Source organism: Trachurus trachurus, assembly GCF_905171665.1.
Source record: "Trachurus trachurus genome assembly, chromosome: 13".
NCBI lineage: Eukaryota > Metazoa > Chordata > Actinopteri > Carangiformes > Carangidae > Trachurus > Trachurus trachurus.
Genome location: NC_139892.1, coordinates 16464318 through 16484645, shown reverse-complemented (window position 1 = coordinate 16484645; position 20328 = coordinate 16464318). Strand labels below are relative to the sequence as shown.

General features: G+C 42.0%; 1 protein-coding gene across 1 annotated transcript; it reads right to left on the bottom strand.

Annotated features, from left to right (window-relative positions):
• Positions 1-379: 379 nt before the first annotated feature.
• Positions 380-20113, bottom strand: lekr1 (Leucine-, glutamate- and lysine-rich protein 1; the record flags this gene model as incomplete). The annotated part of the gene is made up of 4 exons (XM_083985620.1): positions 20065-20113; positions 11279-11443; positions 9255-9479; positions 380-391 (listed from the first exon to the last, which is right to left on the bottom strand). The coding sequence occupies exons 1-4, from the start codon at positions 20098-20100 to the stop codon at positions 380-382; spliced, it is 438 nt and encodes a 145-aa protein (XP_083841746.1). The 5' UTR covers positions 20101-20113.
• Between the last annotated feature and the right edge of the window lie 215 nt (positions 20114-20328).

Here is a 20328-nt window from a genome sequence, read left to right as displayed (position 1 = left end):
AAAAGGGAGAGCTGACTGGATCAAAAATAAAGTGAAGGCACAGATAGCTGAGGAGGAGAGGCTGAAAGGGAATTGCTTTTTAGCAACAGGGTCGGAGGGGTTGAATACCAAAAGAAGGCCAAAGAGATTAAAAGAATATTGACACAAAGACAGATTTATGTGCATGTGTGAGCCAGAGATACAGCGAGACAGAGAGCGGGGTGTTTGTGTTTTGAGGGAGACACTGTGTGTGTGTGTTGTGGGATGGAGCAGAAGCAGGGACAGTGTGTTAACACCTCCCTGCCTGGCACAGAGAGAGGTTATCTCTTCAAATACACAGCAGACACGCAGGTCACGATGGGAAGGAAGTGTAATGGGGCATAAAAGGAAAGGTCAAAGGTCAAGGGTGCCTCTGCAGGGAGAATATGAGCAGTTGTTAAAAGGCTTGGGAGGAGATCCCCTTTGCACAGTAGACACTTTGATTCATCAAAGCAGAGAAAGAACAGATCTAAATATTTTAAGAGGAAAAGTTAGCAGCTCCAGCTCTGAAACATTTCAGAAGACTTTGACACATGACCATCTGAAGGAAGGTTTGACATTTATGTGCATCTGCAGAACAGCCAATAGGAGCGCTCTTTCTCTTCTTATGCTGGAAGGTGCAAAATGGATTTTTTTTGCCCAATAGATGCCAAAAATATTACTGCCCACCACAGATCTGACAATGGCGTCATTCCTTTGAGTGTCTGAGTAAGTGTGAGTCAGTGTGATCGGTGTGATGTCAGTGAACCAGCACTGTTACAGCAGAGCCCTGGAACTGACTCACCGGAATGAAATGCAGACATCCTTAAAGTTATTAATTCCACCTGTGCCTTTCCTGCTTTGATAAGTCAAAATGCCCACTGTCATCCCTCAAGGTCCTCTTACTTTATTTTTTTGTTTTGCTGCTTTGTAAGTCAAGATTTGATTTGTTAAGCTCAACCTTTACACAAAAAAAAACAAAACAAGAAGCCATCAGAATAATAGGAAGTTCAAACATACAGTTCCACGAAAACGGAGCAAACTCTACTTGTTGACGAAGACCGTGCGATCTGGTCAAAAGATTGTTTTGTCAGCTGCTGTTCCATGAGGAAAATGATCTTTCAAGGTTACAGTTACGACTTATTATTGTTGAACAATCACAGGCTTGATGGAATAACTCGCTTGTACTAGCATTGACATTTTTTCAAACAATAACCACCGCTAGACCGGGACGTACCATCTCATTGTGAATCACATACAGTAGGCATTCTTGCAAGTAATGTCTTCCTATTTCACACATGTGGACACACGCACGCACACCACATTGTGATGTGTTCGCCACACAATCGACGTCCTTCACTTGACTTCACCGTGATTACAAAAAAGTGAGCGATGGTGGTGTCAGGACAGAAACAATCATTCACAGGAGACACGTGCGTACACACGGCCAAGTGTCAGGCAATGAGTAAACACACACAAGGCCACACACTCAAACACAGGAAGTCAGCTGCAAATTAAATACAAAATCACTTCAAGGGGAGATCTTTTGTTTTTTTAATAAAGGAGCAATTAAGAACGATCTAAAGTCAACTCTCAATTATAAGCATCTGACATTTCCGTATTAGTATCTTTCATTAGGGAATCTTACAAAGCCAACTTCATCAAATAAATTAAAAACTATTAAAGTCTTTATTATGAATACATGTTTGCCAATTAAGAAGAAAAAACATGAATGAGTTTGTTTAGTGTGATGGGAAATTTTCCATTTATCCATCTGACAAAGACAGAGGAGGAAGAAAATTAGGTTTTAATGGGACAAGATGTTCATTGTTCTGTATTTCAGAGTGTCCTTTCTGCACAGACTTGGGGGGTTTTAGCAGATAAACCATATGTGTGTGTTTTGGCAAACAGAGGGAACGTTGGCAGGATAAAATCATTATCATCCCACCGATGCTGTACGAGCGACGTTGCACATGCATTGTCTCGCAGGCGGATTGGAGGAGAGGACACGGGGAAGTCAAACCAAAAAGCTTTCCATGTGTGCCAGGGAGCGGGGAAATTAGTCCCATGCCACACACACACACACAGAAAAAACACACACACACATGTTTCACGCATTTCTCCCATCATGCCAATTCATCCCAAATGCAGAGGGAGAGGAAGAGAGGGAGGGAGGGATGGAAAGACCTTGCATGGAGTGAATGATGTCAATAACACACAATGCCTGAGGGGAGAGGGTTGGGTAATTGTTTTGTGTGTGTGTGTGTGTGTGTGTGTGTGTGTGTGTGTGTGTGTGTGTGTGTGTGTGTGTGTGTGTGTGTGTGTGTATCTGGGGGTGCTTGCCTTACAGTTTCTTTTGTGTTTGTCTGCCTTTTGTTTGTGTCCGCGGGTGGCAAGGGACATGCTGTCATGCTCCTTCAGCCCTGCCCTTGTGACAGGCTGTGTGTGTTTGCATGTATCTGCGTGCACACCGAGTGCGTGCGTGCGTATGGTTTGTGCGTGCGGGGGTGTTTGTCTGTGAAATGCTGTGCGTGCCAGTGAGACTGCGTGAGTCGGGCTGTGAGAAAACAAGTGCATGTCTGTCGGAGAGTGTGTGCCCTGGGAGTTTTACTGTAGTAGGAACAGGACTCAGCAGTTGTGTGTTGTGTATCCAGTTGTGTGTGAATGTGTGTGTTTATATGAGCCAAGCAAGCAGTTAGAGGGATTTTTTGGCAAAAGTGGATGTGTTATTAAATGTCAAATCAAGAATAAAAACACTATTACAATCATGTGATTATTATTATAACACCATTTGGGAACAACACTGAACTGATGTTTTTTATTTTCACAGTCGCTCCTTCATCCCCATCACTAAACTGACCTTACGTTTGACTTCACTAACTGTGCTGCTGCCTGTTTTCAGTTTGGGCAGTGTCCCCCCTCGCTGCTTTTCTCCCCCAAATAGCCCACCACCATTCCAGGACTCCACACTCCTCCCTGTTCCTCCTCCATCTGTGCCCCGGCCTCTGTCTTTGTTAGTGCGGGCAGGGGAGTGCCGGAGTGTGTTTGGGGTGGTTGAATGGCGAGTAAGAATCACCGGGGCTTGACTGTGGAGATGGAAATGCTTCGTCCCCGGGGGTGTATCTCTCTCCATGGTTTTTGGAGGAGACCTGGTGGAGCCGTGATGAGACGCTGGGGAGCGCGGCCCAGCCAGCTCCTCCTGAGCTTTACACAGAGCAGCAGTCAGCTCCTCCCTCTCCTCACACTCCCTGCTCACTGTCTCCTGAAGCAGCGCCACCTAGAGGGTGAGAAGGGAGAGAGAGAGAGAGAGAGAGAGAGAGAGAGAGAGAAGTATAAGCAGTGAAGACACAATAAATTTGTCTCAAAATAAAATCAGAACTTCATATATTTTATCTACAGAAATCAACGTTTTGGGAAATGTGCTGATTATAAGAAAGTTAAGATTGTGTTTCGTAAAGAGCTGGAGCCACAATGAAACTAGCCTGGCTCTACCATGGTCGATAAAGCTGACTTATTTATACTGTGTATCTTTTTTGTTTAACTCCTCCATGTAAAAATTAATGTAACATGTAAACAACTATATGTAGTAAAAGTTCTGCACCACAGCTAGTGACATTATTTGGCAAATGAGGAAAAAAGGATTTAAAAGTGCCCCGTGGAGTTTTGTAAAGAAACCTCGCTTCTTTTGAAAAATATCTGCAAAGCTATTCTAAAAAACATTTCTAAACCTGCTTTGTCTATAAATAAATCCATGTTTACCAGAAAGCACTCTTTTGGCACATACTGCCACTTTGCACATCAATCAATAGATCAGCATATGGTAAATGTGCAGGTGTGGATCACATATGGTTGCATGAACATCTTTGTGACTCCAGGCCCATGCAAGAAGAGACAAACAGAAAAGGGAGCCATAAACATTTTAGTTTGAAAGCTCAACAGGGGCACTTTTAAAGCTTTGACGTGAATGTGCGAGGCCAAGGCGATGTCTGAGACAGAGAAGGAAAGTGAAAGAGGCAGAGAAACAAAGGAGAGAATCATTTACACTTCAATCAGAAACTCTCATTGGCCGTGGATGCAGAAGAAACACTGTGAAAATTGCGAGCAGCTCAGTGACACTGTCAAAGAGACTTGGTCAACAAGACCCACACAAGCACCTTAACACTGTCACAGCAAACAAAGTATTAATAGCACGTAGTAGTAGCTTGCACTTTGAAAGCAAAAAAATACAAAGATGTCATATTCCCCCATTAAAGAACCAGCATTAAGGGGCGGTGTTTAGCTCAGTTGGTAGAGCACCCGCCCCATGTGTAGAGGCTATAGTCCTCGCTGCAGGCGGCCCCGATTCGAGTCCCGTGTCAGACGGCCCTATCCTGCATGTCATTCCCCTCATCTCTGCCTCCCATTTCCTGTCACACTCTCAACTGTCCTATTGGAAAAAAAAAGGCATGAAAAGCCAAAAAATATACTTAAAAAAAAAGAACCAGCATTAAAAACACACATGGAACTTGAGATCAATTTATGATACATTGTTTATCTTCAAGTCTGCTGAAAAATAACCCCCCTTCCTCTAAATCAAGTCTGATTAAAATGAACTCTCTTGCTATGCAACAGCCTGACAGAAATAGGAAGAAACAGCAAAAGCTGCTCACTTCATGCCTTGAGCCCAGACTTTAAAAATAAATAGCTGCTCTCGCAAAAGGCCTTTCATAGCATTCTCATGACTTTACACGCATTTCCTACCAATATGGCACATGGCCATAAATACTGCTCACTGGCTCATTTAATTACAGACACATGCCATTTGAATGGTTTACATCATTACGACCATCTGCTGTTTGATAACAGACACGTGTTATATGCATCCCAAAATGTTCCGGCGACAAACTTTAATACTACAATTTAACAAATGCTTTAGAAGAGATTTGGGCACATTCCTGTTGGCAGTCTGCACAGGCTCCAAATGCAATTTACACTGCACAGATAATAAGTCACTGGCGCACACATTTGGCACATAAAGTCCATTTGATAATTACAGAATAATGGTGAACAATAAAATATAGTTACAGAGAAATGCCAGCTATGCAGTAATATCTATCTACAGTTTACTAACATTAGCACTAGTGGTAAAACTCAGTGTATTAAATTGATGTATAATGTGTTACATAGACTTCCTTTAAAATAGTTCATCTGCATTGTAAACAAACAAGTGACCAAGTGAATTTGTAACAGTTTTCACCAAGACAGAGATTCAGTACATCTCAAACGTTACAATAATGAGAGTATATGGTGTTTGTCAGACTCAGGTGATTAACCATGATAACTGTGATAATCAGTAAGTTGTTTTTTAACACTCTCATTAGCCACAGTAGCGTAATTGAAGTTGAAGGCTCCAGTTTCAGCAGTATTTTGGTCCTGGTCTGATGTGTTAGGCTGCGTGAACAGCTCTAGTTTGCTGGCACGCAGAATTATTATATGTTAAGGGATGAGCCAATACATATGTTTCCTTTATGGGAATGTGTGTGTGTGTGTGTGTGTGTGTGTGTGTGTGTGTGTGTGTGTGTGTGTGTGTGTGTGTGTGTGTGTGTGTGTGTGTGTGTGTGTGTGTGTGTGTGTGTGTGTGTGTGTGCATATGAAGGTGATGTATGCACAACATCCCCCTTGTGCCAGGTGTTAAACACTATACACGTTATGTGTCAGAAGGCAACTTGACTTGTGAGTGTGTGTGTGGTTGGAGGAAATCCCCAACAATGCAGGATGCGTTGCAAATGGGTGTATTGCCTACGCTTTTAAAGCTCTACGATTTGTGCATGGGTTTCTCAGTATGCGTCTGTAATTGTCAACATATGTGTATGGTTTAATAAGTCCCTATATGTCACTATATCCATGTTCCAGTTGCAGTGTGTCACGCAATTACTGTATGTATGCAATTATTGTGAGAGAGTGTGGGACAGTCTGCACATGTGCTTGGCCACTTTCTTTGTGAGCGTGTAGGAAAGACTTGGAGAGTGAGTCTCCTTCCTGCCTGTTTATATGCAGGCATGTGCATATGCATGTGTGTGTGTGTCTGTATGTGTGTGTGTAGTGTAGTGTCGTGCATGCCAGTGTAGCTGCAGAGAGAGACAGCCATCATTAGGGGCTCCTAGTGAGAGCAGGATTACAGGGCTATTAGATGGAAGTCACACGCAGACCCACAGAGCCCCTACTTTTAATCTAACACTGTAAACCACATTCCACTGGTAACACACACACACACACACACACACACACACACAGAATATAAACACATGTGCAAAAAGCCTAATCAACATATATACTGCATGTTGAGATGCTTATTGCGCTGCATAAAGAGAGACTAGCCGATACAACAGAGTGCACACAGACACATAAACACAGACGCACACACAGACACACACACATTCATTTTGACCTTGTGTGTGTTGTTTCTTCAGTGTATTGTGTAACCTCAGTGCTGTTAGTGGGAGGTTAAAGGTCAGGCGTCTTTTCCCCAGACACAGTGACCTTTTTCTCTTGTCCTGGTCCATCTGCGACAAAGCCAGAGAGGGAGAGGGAGGGGGATGGGGGACGGAGTCAGGAGGAGTAAGGGAGGGGGGAGAGAGTGATAGATAGAGCATGAAGAAAGAGTGTGAGTGTGAGGGAGAAAGAAGGAAGAGTTTGGGTGGGGCCCGGAAAAAAAGCAAAACAAAGTACTGAGGGACAAGAGGGTGATTGAGTTTGTGCGTGTGTTCTTAAGTGTGACCCTGTGCACAATTATACACAGTTCGGCTTCACTAGCAGAGATACTTTGTGAGATACAAAGTAAGAATGACAAAAAGTGGCAAACGTGTCCTGAGTATACGTCTGCTCTCTGCTGATCAACATTTGGGAAAATAAAAAGAATATTTTTTTCATGTATGTAGAGCATGAAACACTCGTGTCATCTGATTTTGAATTGACCCTTTTGTATTCAGTCCTTAAATGAGTCTTTTATATCCCAGAGGGTGATTCCTGCTTTGTTGTCTGACTGGATGAAAGGTCACGCGTACGTACGCTCTGACACTTGATGATGAAAATGCCTCGACACTGCAACAGCGTCTTGGCAACGGAGCGATATCACAAGGTCACGATCAAAACCTGATTATCTCTCACCAACACACACACACACACAGATCAATACAACTTTTAATTAGAAAATAATTTAAGAAAGAAAGAAAGAAAGAAAGAAAAAAAGAAAGAAAGAAAGAAAAAAGGGCCATCTAAAATGATTGCACTGATTGATCTGCTCTTAAAAAAACAGGGACACAACACAGTAAAAAAAAGGCCTCTTTAAACGAGACAAGAAGGAAGAGGGAGAAAAGGATGTGGTGGGGGAAGGAGCTGCTGTGCTGAAGGTCCATGAATGACATAAAAGAGCATGTCAGCTGTGAAATTGGCATCAGGGCACCTTGAACTGGATGAACCCCCTGGACAGACACTCTGAGAGGGAGGCGGTAAAAGAGACAGTGTGTGGACAAAAAGGAAGTGCTGTTAAAAAGCCGTCAGACTCCAGGCACTGATGTGACTTCCTCACTTTCATCTGACTTTTTATGTTGTATTGATTGACTTGTGTATTAACAAATCAAGGCAAAGATTTTAGATTCCACTATTACTGTAAAACTAAACTGAGTCAACTTTCCTCATAGAAAAATAAACTAAAGGGACTCTCTGACTGCAGCCTTCAGTGAATCGTGTCATATTGGACTTGTATATACTTTGGGATGCAGCACACACACAAAAAAAACAGATAACATTTAAAGGTGAAATGCAAAATCAGTTATTCCGCAGCATCTTTCCCCCTCATTTATGATTCTACAGGTGTTATTTGAACTTTCAACAGTAGTTTTGATGTCATCCCTGTGCGATTGAACACGGTGTTCAGCCACGTGTTTTGATTTTAATTTCAGATTCAAATTATATTTTCTTTTCATATTTTACTGAATCAAATTGCTTGTTACGATGTGAAAGGTGACACTTTCACTAGTCATGATGAACCGACAGAAAGTATCACCTGATTTGCAGTTCCGTTCGACTCTGTGGAGCCTTGTGGCATCTTTCAGTTCATTGTCTTTTGTTGTTTTTTTTTTTACAGCTTCTCTGTTTTGGTTCAGTCTCACTGCTCTCATTGACCATTGAGCAACATGACAAGGCCAAAATGCAGCTCAAAAGTGACTATTTGACTATTAGAAAAACATGGCGGCAATCGAGAGCTAAAGTTGCCTTGTGTCTGCTGGAAGTCTGACATATTCACAAACATGCTGCATTTTGCATACTCATTATGAAATACAGGAGGGCGTAAAAAGAGAGACAGAACTAAAGAGGCAGGGCACATGCAACGGAAATAAATGAGTGTTACATGTGAGGAAAAGTTGAGGATAATATGGCTGTTTGTTTGTGTGGGACTGCGTGTGTGTTTGTTTATGACTGTATGTGAGTTAGTGGTTAGACAGTTGAGATGTGTCGTGACTGCAGCCTCAGACTGCTCCCCTCACGACGCCCATGAGTTCACACACACACACACACACACACACACACACACACACACACACACACACACACACACACACACACACACACACACACACACACACAGAGACAGAAATATACACATTCAACCCGAACGTCTGGCAAAGTCATTCTTGCTCATCACATTAGGATGCTGTCCTTCCTGTTCCATTTGGTCTTGTTCACAAAATTTGCTCCCATACTCTATGCCCTTTCATTCACTTCCTCACACACGCACAAACACACACACATACACACACAGATTTGACACTCTTTTATTGCTTTCTTCCTCCAGGCTCTTCATATGTATGCCTCATCCTGCTTCCCCTATGCACTGCCTCCCCCTCTTTTCACTTTTTGTTTCAGACTTTAATTCAGCTCCATTTGGACGGTGCTGGCACAGAAATCCATCACTGCGCACTCTGCTGCCAAAGCAAACATGAACTCTGTCTGTCTCTGTCTCTGTCTCTCACCCTCCCTCTCCATCTAAAACTTTCTCTCTCCCCTTTTGCTGTGACCACACTCCCACAGACACACACCTACTAAATTTAATCCAGCTCTGTTGGCACAGAAACACACCAGTAGAGTATATGAAGCCAATGCAAACCTCCTCTCTTTGTTGTAACATTAAACGTTTTTCTGTCTTTCATATCCTTGTGAGGACAATCTGACCTCTACAATATGGAGAAACACATACACACACACACAGAGACACACACCTCCTCTTGTAGTCCAGAATTCCTCTCAGTCATGAGCTGTAGTTCAGCTTTAGCTTGGCTCAGCTGCAGTGCCTCCTGCTGCTGGGAGCGCTGCAGCTCCTGATGCATCTCCTCCTCGCTCCTCCTCCTCTCTTCATCTCGTGTCCTCCTCTCCTCCTCCCTGCTCCTCATCTCCTGCTGAAGCTCCTCCATTTTCCCCCGCAGCTCCTCTTCTCTCTCCTCCAGCTGGAGAAGAAGAAAATAAATTCCAATCGGTGGATATTTATATTGCGATTTAATTGTGTGTATTTAACTTGCAAGTGATCTGCCAAAGTGGCAATCGACAAGTTTTTTGCTTTAACTTATCATTATGAAGTACACTTTGATTGCACAGTCTAATTGCTACAGAATAATGACGCCACGAGACATTAAGACACATTTAGCTCAGATTTGTGTATGTGTTGAAAACCTTCATTCAGTTGGTGTTAATTCTACTGGATCAGTAAACAAGAAAACCTGAAAACGTGTTAATACAGCTGGGTGTTTTATCATTGCACCGAGATCAGGGTGTCTTTTTCAAAGTGGGATTCTTGCGGTTGTTTCTTTCCTTGGGCAGGAGCCAGGCCGAGAGCAGTAGCCATGTTGTGATCCGCTCTTTGCAACAGAGGCGCCGACAGTAATGCCATTTAGCGAAGCCAAAAAGTCGTCTGTTTCCACTTTAAATGGAGAGAATCACTCATTCATACATTTCATTCGTCACATAATCATCTAAAATACCACCATAAATGATGTCTTTGAGCGCTGATTCACTCAAACGTGTTGCAGAGATTACAGGAGTCTGTCAATGACATAGATGTTACCAGACTTTAATGGGCTCTGCGTCACACTTTGGGAGCAACAGGTTTTCTGTTACCTCGTCTGCATGTTGCACAGAGTGTGGGTGGGAGGGGATGCTGCAGTGCCAGACACAGTGGGAGCTGAAGAGACCGAGGTGGATTTCTCAATTTTACTACAACGTGGAAATTTGTTAACTGTCACTATACCTGTCATTTTAGGGAAGTGTGCTTTAAATGTTCTTGTCTTTTGGTTGTTACTCACATTGGAAGTGGGTGGATATATATATATGTGTTTTATTTATTCTTTTCACAGTGTGGGTAACAGTAGGAGGCCTCTTCACCTAATGTGTCATTGTTTTTAGCTGTCTCTCCCCCGCTGTCTGGATTTAAAGTCTCTATCTCTCTTTATTCTTTATACCACCCAGCACACACAGAAACTAACCTTTATTTTTAAAACCAAGAAAGCCATGACTAGTTTTGTACCTTCATCGATCAGATTACAGATAACAGCTGATCTGGTCTGGCTTGTGTATGCTGGTTAGGGTGTGTGTGTGTGTGTGTGTTTCTCTTTTTAACATTTGTTTTGTATTTTTAACATCTTAACATTTGTATTTATCTATATGTATTTATCTTGTTTATTTATCCTGTTTAAATATGCACTGATGCTCTTCACGATTGAAGTTCTTAATGGAAAAATAAAGTTCTTTGAAGTCGAAGTTGAAGTGTCATCGTCAACTGTCTGCATGCATGTATGTTTGACAGTCATCTGTAGTCATCATGGTGGTTGCAATGAAGCAGAAGTGATGTACTAAATGACTCACATCCTCTGACATTAAACACATAACATGAAACACAGACAGGGGCACAGAATAATCAGATAAATATAACACACAGAGTGGAAAAACTTAAATTCCTGGGAGGCACAAAGTCAAAAATAGAGGACAAAGGCAGCAGACAGTGGACATGCAGAGAGGTGAAGGTACCAAAGGAGAGGAGGCACATTGAGAGAGACCAAGCAAAGGAAAAAGGGAGCATAATAAATATGGGTCATCGAGGGACATGTTCTGTCTCTGTAGCTAGAGCTGCTAGAGGGATTTCTCTGCAGGTCATCTGCTCTGATTTCTATCTCAAACGGTGGCAAATGATGTAATAGAAGGATTAACTGCTGATGTAATGCGATGTAGCCAGTGGTCATTGTCATGCTCACACCTTCTGTTGGAGCTGAGTGCTGTCTCGTTGGTATTGTAGAAGCAGCTGTTGATTCCTCTCCCTGTCGATCATCAGCTCGAGCTCCGCCTCCCTGCGCAACTCCTCGATCCGTTGCCTCAGGTGCAAAGCACTCTGGGTTCTCTGTTCCTCTAGGGCGGCCGCCAGCTACAGAATTAAAAAATGAAGGCAAGGGATGTACAGTCAGTGTATGTGTGGTCACTCTCCCACACAATAATATCAACATTATCGCATGTGTGCTGCAGTATTGCCATGTAAAGCAGAAACAGACTTTGCCCTTGAGAATAAAAAACATAAAATAATATACTTTTCATCATCAAAAGCATCAGTATATATAGTATGTAAACTCTAAAAGGTTCAGTCTAGCCCACATCCTAAGGCCTGTCTCTAATTCAGAGTCCTATAAGAGACCGTGAAGTGTTGATTTCTCCGTGATATAAACAGGAAGGAGGAAGGTCACACAAAGCTTTGTGTAACAAGAAGCACTGAGACAGCAGCGGTGTTTCAAACTGCTGGATACAAACTACTCATACAACCTGAAAATGTCATAAATGAAAACCTTTTAAAGTTTTTGTAGCTGCCAGGGAAGGTTTTTTGATATGTTTTTAAACACACCAAACACATTTTTATCTCAATAGAAATGCTGTCATCCTCCCAGTCTCTAACCTCTACGAGACACTTTTGACAAATGCGTTATTGTTCCATGTTGCGTTACATGTCATTGGTGGTGCGAGCTCCAAATAGAAACAATGCCTCAACCCTTTTCATGATATATGAGGACTTTGTTTATACAAAGCTTTTGTCACTGAGTGTGACAGTGACGGCAGTGCGACTGCTCCCTGTCATCATGCACTGGCAGTCAAAAAACTGAATTGTTGGGGACATTAAACACCAGTTTTGCCTCTTACAAAAAGTGAGGGCAAAGTTGCATGTGGTATATTTTTAGTCAGGCTTGGCCAAGGCCACCTTGTTTTCTTTCCACCAGCACTCGAGATCAGACAAACTGAGCGTCACTGCCATGGGCTGGGATCACTGTGGCTACGTGTGTGTTTATCTGCGTGTGTGTGTGTGTGTGCGCGCATTTATGCGTGCAAGCGTGAAAAAAAGAGAAACAGTAGATGTGGGTGTCAGATGAAAAAAAAAAGAAAGACAGACTGGCGTGTGAAAAATGTGTATATTTGAGCCTGTGTGTGCGTGTGTGTGTTATGCTTGGGGTTTGAGAGACTGTATGAGAGACTAAGATTGCGTGTGCTGGATCAAATGAGAAAACACCACTTCCTCTTTGCCGGGTGAATGTACGTGTGAGGAGCATGGATGGTGTGAGTGTATATCCTTTTGTGTGTGCGTGAGTGTGTGTCGGCGTATGTACACAGCTGCCGTTTGTGTTTAAAAAGTGCACAAGAGTGACCACTTCCTTTCAATGGGTATAAACCCATGTGGAATCAGGAAGCCCAAACTGAACAATGACCTGTGTGCATGTGTGTGTGTGTGTGTGTGTGTGTGTGGACACTGTCCCAGGGCATTTATCAGTCTGTCCACCTGCCATGTGGGATGTAGCATGACATTTATACATCTGCTGTATGTTTGTAAGAATAGAACAGAACAGGACAAACGTCATTCTCTGATACATTGAATTTCTCTTTGTTGCTTGGTGACTGAGAGAGAGTATGTGGGTTAAATGGTGTTTTTGCAAGAGAGCTGGGTCAGTGGTTAAGATCAAGTCCGTGTCACAACAGAGTTCAAACAGAGATGACACTGAAAGACATTTAACCCTGCTTTAACCCTGTATGAGATTCATACATTGCAGTGATAATTTATGCCAAATAGAATCACAGGTTCCCATCACTGTAGAGTACATAGTATAAACAACCCCAGCAATAGTCTAAGTAGTCTTATTTATCTAAGTTAACAATATGTATAACAGTCAGTGGATTTGAGTATGCGCAGTAATTTGAAACTTCTTGTTCTGGTTATTGTACACAGATTACATATTACACGCAAATGGAACAATGAACCTCAACATCTCGACATCTGTATCTGTATTCATAGACAAAGGCACCGCAGTGTGTTTACAGCAACAAAGTTTTTCTTAAACTAAGATTAATTTGTACGAAGGCTAGAAATGAGACCAAAACAAAGTACGAGACAAGAGTGATTTAATGGAATTCATTATTTGTTGTTGTTGTTGTTGTTGTTGTTGTTGTGATGTTCGACTAAACCTCAGTCACTCTTGCCTCCAGACAGTCAGAGAGTCAGACAGTGCAAGAGACACTACTACACTGTTAATAAAAGACAGCTTGGTTTTGCGACTCTGTGTGTGTATGTGTGTGTGTTTTTAGTTTATCTGGTGTCAAACAGACTGGTGGTCTTGGAGCCTCATAATCTTATCCACATTGTGTGTCAGGATCCTCCCTGTTAAACTCCTCTGAACTGTGACAATGGCTTGGAAGCTGTCCTACACGTCTGTTTATTTCAACACACTTGAGCTAAACGTCTGCCAGTCGTAAACCCATACCGCCGTAGTCGCTAAGCATGTGAGTAATGTTTTGATTGAAGTTCATCGTACTTAATTAAAACATTACATTTAGGGACCATACATCCAATAAACCAATATCAAGTTACACTTTACAAATTAAATCATGCTGGTCAAACTTTAAGTTAGTTATATAACGATGTTTATTTTAGAGAATGTATAGTTCATCTGCAACTCATCTGTCACTCCTGAAGTGCTGGACTCAAAAACCAGTCTGCAAAATTATCACAATAGGGCATTGCATACACAGGTTGCAATGATTATCACTGTTGATTAACAGCAGGAAGGTTTTGGGTTCGATTCCTGGGCCTGGTGCCTTTCTTTGTGGAGTTTGCATGTTCTCCATGTGTCTGTGTGGGTTTTCTCCCTGGGTAGCTACTCTGGCTATCTACTGTAGTGTAACATTTTGCATGTGATGGTTCAGATGTTGAAGGAGAACCATGAAATGTGAAGGCCTTATAATGTTACCCTTATAATCAAAGTGTGTATTTCATTTATCCGTGTTTTAACTCTTTACTTTAATATTATTTTAACATTTGCCTACTACGTCCACCATATAACCTAGATTTAGATATGAATGCATCCTTGCCCCCTCTGTGAACTTTAAGCTTGTACCAGTATCCCCCATGAGACACATGTAACCGCAGCATGAGTGTGGTGGGGCCCTGGACAGTGTGGAATAGAACGGAGAGCTATTATAGAGAGAGAAGCCGCCAGTCCCATTTTTGCGGGCCGGTTGCGAGTGGGGCGCGTGTGTTATGAATCATGGGTGGAGGAACCAGGGGGCCCTCTACCATATCAGCCTGGAGGGGGTTATGCACAAAGCGAGCAAAGAGGAGGATTGTGCGGAAGAGCGGAGATAAGAAGGCCTGTATGAGAGCGGCTGGGGGCTCCTGCACAGTTTGCAAGTTGGAGAAATAGTGGAGAAGATTAACAGTACAAATGGTGGAAGGGAAAAAGAGCGAGAGGAGCAATATGCAAACTAACGTAATAAACATGTCAAAGTCCAATGTTTGATGTCAAAAGTATAAATGGTGTGGTAAAGGAGGGTGAAGTCAGTCGGGCCCTGTCCTCCTTGTGTATGACTCAGGTTTTGTTGACTGTAATAAAGTGAATAAAACTCGACTGCATCGAACTTCAACTCTCTTCAGTGCTTGATTTGAAGACTCCAGTTTATTTCATATTGTTAAAAGTTATTAAAATGTAAAGTATTAAAATTATATACAGTATATTATATTAAAAATACTGCAAAAGAGACAGAAGATTGAACTTAATCTCCAGCCCAGGCCCGGTTTGACGACACATCACTACCACGGTGCAAACATGTGCACGACACGTTAGTTGTGGTGACTCTATATTGCCCATAGGTGTGAGTGTTGTTTGTCTCCATATTTCCGCCCTGTGATAGAGTGGCGCCAGTCCAGAGTAAACCCTCATATAGTCCAGTGACAATGCCCCCCAAAAATTGAGATACCCCTACCGGAGGTAGAACAAAACCTAACAATGTTTTTCCTCATCTCCAAGGTCTCCCATATATGAAATGGATTCTTAGGTTAAAATATTTTACTGCAAACATTGTTAAATTGATACATATTGTCATACACCCCAAACTTAAAAAAGAACAAAAATACAGCCTGGCCGTCTGGGAGTTAAGACACATAAACTCATGTAGATTAATAACACAAGCTCTGACAGCTTTGAAACTTGACATAATTGTGGCCAGGAAGTTCCTTTACCTATTAGAAAAAACTGGATGTGAATATCTTGATGTGTGTAACATATAGAGACCTATAAACACTTGCCTTAAATAAGCGGACATGCAAAAAAAGAATATCTATGCAGAATATTCTCATTTACTTTGTAGTTGCTCAGCCAGGGATTGTCATAGAAACACATATGATGGCTTGTTTGAAAGATGGAGTTGTGCAGAATCCAGTGATACCAAATATGTGAATATAGCATGCATAGTCAGCATAATACATCACCAAATGTATGAGGTGTCCCAAATGAAAGAAAGTGAAACATTAACAAAATCAAGTCTCCACAGCCCATTATCAATGGTGACAAGAATGTTGACCAGTTCAATCTTACTGCAACCTAAGCAAGTAACTTTGGGTAAGTGCTACTCTTTTTTATAATACATTAAATAATAGCATATATCATGATGACACTTTATATAGTTCATATGGAAACAAATATCCAGTAGAATCAGTTTAAATTGAAATAGAACACCTTAAATATATACTGTATACACCCACTTGAATTTATTTTTGGTCAAGTCATTACTGCATAATGGAAAATAATAGTGTTAGTGTTGTGTATTTCCCTAATAACGCACAGGACGCAGTGACTCTTACTGCACATGGCACCTTTACTCAGCTCGTGCAAAACCGGAACTTCACATACATATCCCAGCATTTCTTGGTACACTGATAACAACGGCACAACGGTCACACAGAATACAAAACTCAAAATCTGATACATCACAGTAGTGAGTTGTGATAAGTAACCCCCCACCCCCCCTTTTTAAATGAAAGTACACTTTTGTTACACCATGACTTAAAATATCAGTGCCTTGTATTACCATACAAACTCATACAAATGTCTCTAAGTTAATTTAACAAACTCCCTTGTCTTGCTTTAAGACAGGCATAATGTAACAAAGCTATACTGAACTGAAAACAGTAGTTACATTATTATTATATTGACCAACTGAGTCCAAGTGTCAACCTGCTTGTAAAGAACAATCAATCTGCACATTAACGGTCATAGCGCTCAGGCAGCTTCCTTTCTCTGGCTAAGCGGCGCAGCATTGGAGATGCTGCTGGCACCTCTGCACTGTCCATATGCAGAAGATCAGCACTGGCTGACACGTTGTCTTGGAGCACACTTGGCTGTGTGGACGTGTCAGTATTAGAGGTTGTACAGTCAGTATCCAAAATGAGTCCATCAGTTGTGACACGGGATCTCAACTGATCCCCATGTCTCCTGTATGTTATGTCTGTGTCTGTCTCTTGCACTTTGTAAGACACTGGTCCTGCTTGGTGCTCTATCACTCCAGGAATCCACTTCTCTCCCCCCCCTGCCGTATTTTGCAAAGAGAAAGATCTGCTCACTGCCCGCTGGTCATGATAGAACTTCTGCATGTACTGCTTTTTGCGAACTGTGACTGCAGTGTCAGGATGCATCAGGTCCAGGCGAGTTTGCATATGTCTGTTTAGAACCAAGTCCGCAGGCGACTGACCAGTGGTGCAGTTTGGGGTACAGCAATACTGCATCAGAAACACAGAGATCTTGTCCTCAATGTCGAGTGTAGTCTGAGAAAGCTTCTTAATTCCACTCTTAAATGTCTGCACATATCGCTCTGTGAGACCATTAGAAGCAGGATGGCCTGGGGCGCTTGTAGAGTGCAGAATTCCATTCTGATGCATGAAGTTCTTGAACTCTGCAGACGTGAACTGCGTTCCGTTGTCAATTACAACATGCTCCAGATGACCGTATGCTGCAAACAGTCTCCTTAGTCTTGTGATGAGGTGCTGGGCATTCCGAATACTTCTAGCCACTTGGAGTAGGCATCTACGACAATCATGAAGGTGTGACCTACAGTAAGAAGGGGCCTGCAAAGTCCACGTGTAATCTTTTCCAGCTCTGGCCTGGAAACTCCCAAGGATGTAAAGGCACCTGCCGAGACATCCGTTGTTCCATCTGGCAAGATTCACAGGCTTTGCAGACCTGCTCTACATCCGTGTCAATCTTAGGCCACCATACATATTTGCGTGCCAGAGCTTTTCACAACTCCTTGATGACCAGAATGCAACTCGTTCAACACAACTTTTCTGAGCTTCTCAGACAAAACCACCCTGGTGCACCAGAGTACACATCAACGTTCAGCTGACAGTTCATATCTGCGTGTGTGGAAGGGTTTCAGACTATTGTCCACATCATCAGGCCAACCATTCGTAATGTATTTCAGAACCTTGGCTAGCACACTGTCTGTGCTTGTGGCACGTGCAACTTGATCAGCATCCACTGGCACTTGCATCAAATGTTCAGTTCATAGAACATGCATGAATGTTCTGCGCTATGGCTTCAGTCCCTACATCGCTCGTGTCAGGTAAAGGAACCCTTGACAGTCCGTGTGCATTGCTGTGTTTTTCTGAAGCACACTCAATGCAATAGTCATAAGCAGAGAGGATGATTGCCCATCTTTGAATCCAGGCATCAGCCATGGTGGGCAGGCTTTTGTGTTCTCCAAAAAGAGTCAGCAAAAGCTTATGATCAGTGACAAGATTGAATTTCCTTCCCCATAAATATTGATGGAACTTTTTGATTCCAAAAATCAGCCAGTCCTTCTTTTTCAATCTGAGAATATTTGTTCTCAGCAAGGGATAGCGTCCTTGACGCGTAAGCAATGGGACGGGTTTCTCCTGTTGGCCTCTCATGCTGAATGACAGCTCCTATACCATAAGCTGAGGAGTCAGAAGCCAGAGTGAGGGGTAGGTTAGAATCATAGTGCAGGAAAATCTTGTCACTTGTTAGCAACTTCTTGCACTCCTCAAAAGCCTGCTCTGGTTTCTTCCACACCCATGCCACGTCATACTTTAACAGCCTATGGAGTGGAGCTAGTACAGTGCTTTGGTTATTCATAAATCGTCATATTAATTCACTAACCCCAAAAATGCTCTCAGTTCTTTCACACAGGATGGTGCTGGTGCGTCCTTGATTGCTTTTATCTTGTCTGAAGATGGGTGAATGCCCTGGCTGTTCAAAACATGTCCCAAGTATTCAATCTGCATTTACCAAACTCGCATTTGGTTTTCTTGACTCTCAAGCCTCTCTCTTGGAGTCTCTGTAGCACCTTTTGCAGCTTTTTCAGATGATCTTGTTCAGTTTTTCCTGTAACTAACAAATCATCCCAATAGACAACAACATCCAGATCTTTCATTATATTTTCCATAATCCTTTGGAAAATGGAAGGTGCTGAACCAACACCAAAGCCAGTCTATTGTACACAAATAACCCTTGATGTGTATTGATGGTCAGTAGTTTCTTTGTCTCATCCTCTAGAAGGACCTGCTGATATGGTGAGGCAAGATCGATCTTTGAAAACACAGTCCCGCCATCAGCTCCTCAATTCGGGGCAAGGGATAGGTCTCAGAATTATTTTCCATTATGCAGTAATGACTTGACTAAAAATAAATTCAAGTGGGCCTATTTTTGAGGTGTTCTATTTCAATTTAAACTGATTCTACTGGATATTTGTTTCCATATGAACTATATAAAGTGTCATCATGATATATGCTATTATTTAATGTATTATAAAAAAGAGTAGCACTTACCCAAAGTTACTTGCTTAGGTTGCAGTAAGATTGAACTGGTCAACATTCTTGTCACCATTGATAATGGGCTGTGGAGACTTGATTTTGTTAATGTTTCACTTTCTTTCATTTGGGACACCTCATACATTTGGTGATGTATTATGCTGACTATGCATGCTATATTCACATATTTGGTATCACTGGATTCTGCACAACTCCATCTTTCAAACAAGCCATCATATGTGTTTCTATGACAATCCCTGGCTGAGCAACTACAAAGTAAATGAGAATATTCTGCATAGATATTCTTTTTTTGCATGTCCGCTTATTTAAGGCAAGTGTTTATAGGTCTCTATATGTTACACACATCAAGATATTCACATCCAGTTTTTTCTAATAGGTAAAGGAACTTCCTGGCCACAATTATGTCAAGTTTCAAAGCTGTCAGAGCTTGTGTTATTAATCTACATGAGTTTATGTGTCTTAACTCCCATACGGCCAGGCTGTATTTTTGTTCTTTTTTAAGTTTGGGGTGTATGACAATATGTATCAATTTAACAATGTTTGCAGTAAAATATTTTAACCTAAGAATCCATTTCATATATGGGAGACCTTGGAGATGAGGAAAAACATTGTTAGGTTTTGTTCTACCTCCGGTAGGGGTATCTCAAAAACTAAAGCCCTTTTTGACAGTTTGTCACTAGCCTAATAACCCTGTAAGGCTGAGCCAATGGATGGCTGGAGTGTGTCAGGTTTTAAATAGCTGATTCTAACAGCCAATGAGATAAACTGCATGGACCACGCTACATCCCTTTCCAAAAGAAATGCTGGGGTACAGAGGTTTTTGTTACAATAGTTAGTGTTTGACCAGGTAGTTCTCAGTATTTGGAAAAATAAATAAATAAATAAATAAATACCTTTGAGGACATTTGTTGTCTGCAGTCTTTCTCCATGTTGGTCAGAGCTCTGCTGTGGGACTCTATCAACACATCTCTGTACACACACACACACACACACACACACACACACACACACACACACACACACACACACACACACACACACACACACACACACACACACACACACACACAGATACACAAGAAAAACAGAAACTGTGTGAATATTAAAGGCACAGCCATCCAGATATATGGGAATGGAAATTAAAAAATGAAAATGTA